Genomic DNA, 3,082 nt, shown 5'->3' on the forward strand with positions numbered 1-3,082 from the left:
GCCTCTTGGCAAACAATCTTAAAACAACGGACAATGAGGAGGAGTATTTTATTTTTTAGGTTTAATTACCCATTTAGTCTCTATAGTTTCTAAACTTATCCATTATCGTCCCTTTAGTTAATAAGCGATTTTTTTAGTCCCTATAGTTTACCTTTTAATTCCCAATAGGTCCCTATCGTTAAAATTGTTTAACACCGTTAAATAATGTTTGCCAGGACTTTTTCGTTGATCTTCTCGCACCGCACCGATGACAGGTGTGTTTGCTCTTCTCGCACTACACCGACGACCGATGTGTTTTCGTTGCTCTTCTCGCTTCGCATCGTTGCATTTTCAATTAGAAAATCATGTTATCAGTTTACTTATCATACCTCGAAAGAATTTGGTTATGAGGAGAAGTGGGTCTTCATTTCTTTACAAGAAAGAAAATCAATCAAGCTGTAGCAAAAATCAGTGGCAACTTACTTTCATGAACTGCTGACAAAAAGAACTAAATACAAATAATGTGGAACAAGAGTACTAATGTGCTTCTTCCCTTGCTTGACACTTTATGGTTCAAAAAAATCTCCCTTGGGTCTTCCTGTTTCTAACAAGGAGCTGTTATTTCCAAGAGATGGATTTGCAAAGTTGTTTAACTGAAAATTTAATAGCTTCAATTCCCTTTCAATTACAAATATGGCAGAATGTTTTATACTGTCTGATGGAGTTGGTAGAGGAGCAACAAGAGGAAGAGATCTGGCATCAAACTCACATATAAGATGTGGCTACAAAGTATGTGCAACCATACAATACACTTGCCCCAAAAATCAAAGGCAAAATTAAGTTTGACCAAACTCATTACCAGGTAGAGGCAACAAAAAGAATGGGAAATTGGGCAGGGAGTAATGAGGGCTGGGCTCAAAATTCAGCTTCTTCTTTGTTAAAGAGGATTTATTGGCCAAAGGTATGATAAGCATATTATATAACATACAACAAGATTGAAGTAAAGCTTTCCGCAGATTTTGTTACAGGATTTTCTAATTGAAAATGCACGAGAAGAGCAATGAAAAGGTTCTGACAAACATTATTTAACAATGTTAAACAATAAACAATTTTAACGGTAAGAACTTATTGGGAATTAAAAGATAAACGAGCTAAAAAAGTCACTTAAACTAAAATGGATTAAATGGATAATTAAACTTATTTTTTAATTGCAGGATCATAAACGGTCCTAATAAAAGGCTACGTTCCATTCTCTCCTCGTATATTGCGCCACAGCTCAATTAGCCCTTTATCTATAACAACTATAAAGTTAAATACTATTATGTAAGCCTTGAAAATTCACTATTGCAAAGCGGAGGAAACGATTTTTGGAGAACTATGATATAGTTTAAACCCTGTTATAGACCATCTCCTCATCCAAGCCTTCATTCAGGTGACATGTCATGAAAATCAAAATCTTAACACGATCAACTCATAGGCTCGGACAATTAATTGCCATCTATTCCGATTAGAACACAAAAATTCAAGGAAAAACGGAACCATTTCAACCTATACGGTGTGTGCAACTCAAATTGAAAAGCCCTAAACCAATGTCATGTAGAAGGCAACAAACTTCTGTGATTTTTCCACATATGCTAAATCGTGTTATGTCAAAACCCACCGTAACCCAGCTCTCTTAACACTAAGCTGGAACAAAACACAAATTATACAAGCGACAAAATGCATCATAGATTATATTAGGCACGACCAAGGTTTTAAAAAAGGATCCGTAACATCAAGGTTAACTGTCCACGACCGTAATTGGAATCCCATTTGTCCTCAACATCAACCAACGTGACCAAACCGAAACCACGAGCGATATTTAAATCCTTGGACACAACACAACAAATCCTAAACATGCTAGACTCAGCGCAGAAATCAAACTATGCCATTAGTCCATTACTAAAAACAGTTCTGACCATATCATGCGACATGAATTATAAGCAAAGACAAAATGAATTCCATTAACAGCTTTAACAAGTCCAAACAATCCGAAACTCAGCTACAGAAATTTTAAAATAATGTAAAACCAAAACTCAACGCATGACAAATTAGTGCTCTAGTTGACAACACGACAAAAACTGGAAGCTCGAAGGAGGCGGACAGTTAGTACCTCCTTCCAGGGCCGCCACGGCCGAAGCCGAGGGGCGCCTGGACGGCAACAGGATCCACCTGAACGATGCCAGGAACCTCGGACATCCCGAGGGCGGCGAGCATGTCGAGCGTCTCCTTGTCGACCTCGATCTGGTCGGTCCTGATGGCGGAGACATCGGGGACGAAGTCCATGCGACGCTCGCGTTCCTCCTCCTGCAGCTTCAGGGAGATTCCACGCACGGGACCCTTCTGGATCCGCTTCATGAGATGGGTGGAGAACCCCGCGATCTTGTTGCGGAGCCTCTTGGAGGGAATGATGGCCACCTCTTCCAGAACCTTCTTGTTCGTGTGGAAGTCCAGCGTCATGCGGGAGTAGTACCTCTCTATCACTTGCCGCGAGGATTTCTTCACCGTCTTCGTGCGAACACGCCCCATTCTCAATGTGACTGCAAAAGTGTGTGTCTCTGTGCGTGTGTGGAGGAGAAGCAATGACAGAAGAGAACAGAGAGGTTAAGGGTGAGGATTAGGCGAGGGAGGGAAACTAGGGTTTTGTAGAAGTGTTATGAGAGGGATTGGGCCTTTTTTTGTAATGAGGTTAGCCCGTGTTACATATCAGTGGTATTCTGGGCATTGCTGCATCCCCAGCTTACTATTTCAACCCCTTACTTTATGCTTTTTTTTAAAAATGAAAAACTCTGGTGAAAATAAGTTTTTGCTCTGTTATTTTTTTTTTTTGTGAACCAAGGTATCACTTGGTCGAAAGCTAAGGACTAATCTTCCCTTTACTGAGATCCATCCAAGGTTATCTATGATCATGTCACACCATATTAGTTATTGGACATAAGTTAATACAATGAAAACTTGTTTGTTATATTAGTAGCCATGTGAATTCAAAATACACAATGAAAATGTATTAATTTAACCATATTAACCGAGGGGTGTAATTTAGTTAGTAATAAAAGTTCAACTT

General features: G+C 39.5%; 1 protein-coding gene across 1 annotated transcript; it reads right to left on the reverse strand.

Annotated features, from left to right (window-relative positions):
* Positions 1–1,955: 1,955 nt before the first annotated feature.
* LOC100819067 (40S ribosomal protein S17) lies at positions 1,956–2,803 on the reverse strand. Its single transcript, XM_003519082.5, has one exon. It carries the CDS (start codon positions 2,545–2,547, stop codon positions 2,125–2,127), a length of 423 nt encoding a protein of 140 aa, XP_003519130.1. The 5' UTR covers positions 2,548–2,803; the 3' UTR covers positions 1,956–2,124.
* Between the last annotated feature and the right edge of the window lie 279 nt (positions 2,804–3,082).

The sequence above is a fragment of the Glycine max genome, chromosome 2 (assembly GCF_000004515.6).
Source record: "Glycine max cultivar Williams 82 chromosome 2, Glycine_max_v4.0, whole genome shotgun sequence".
Taxonomy (NCBI): Eukaryota; Viridiplantae; Streptophyta; class Magnoliopsida; order Fabales; family Fabaceae; genus Glycine; species Glycine max.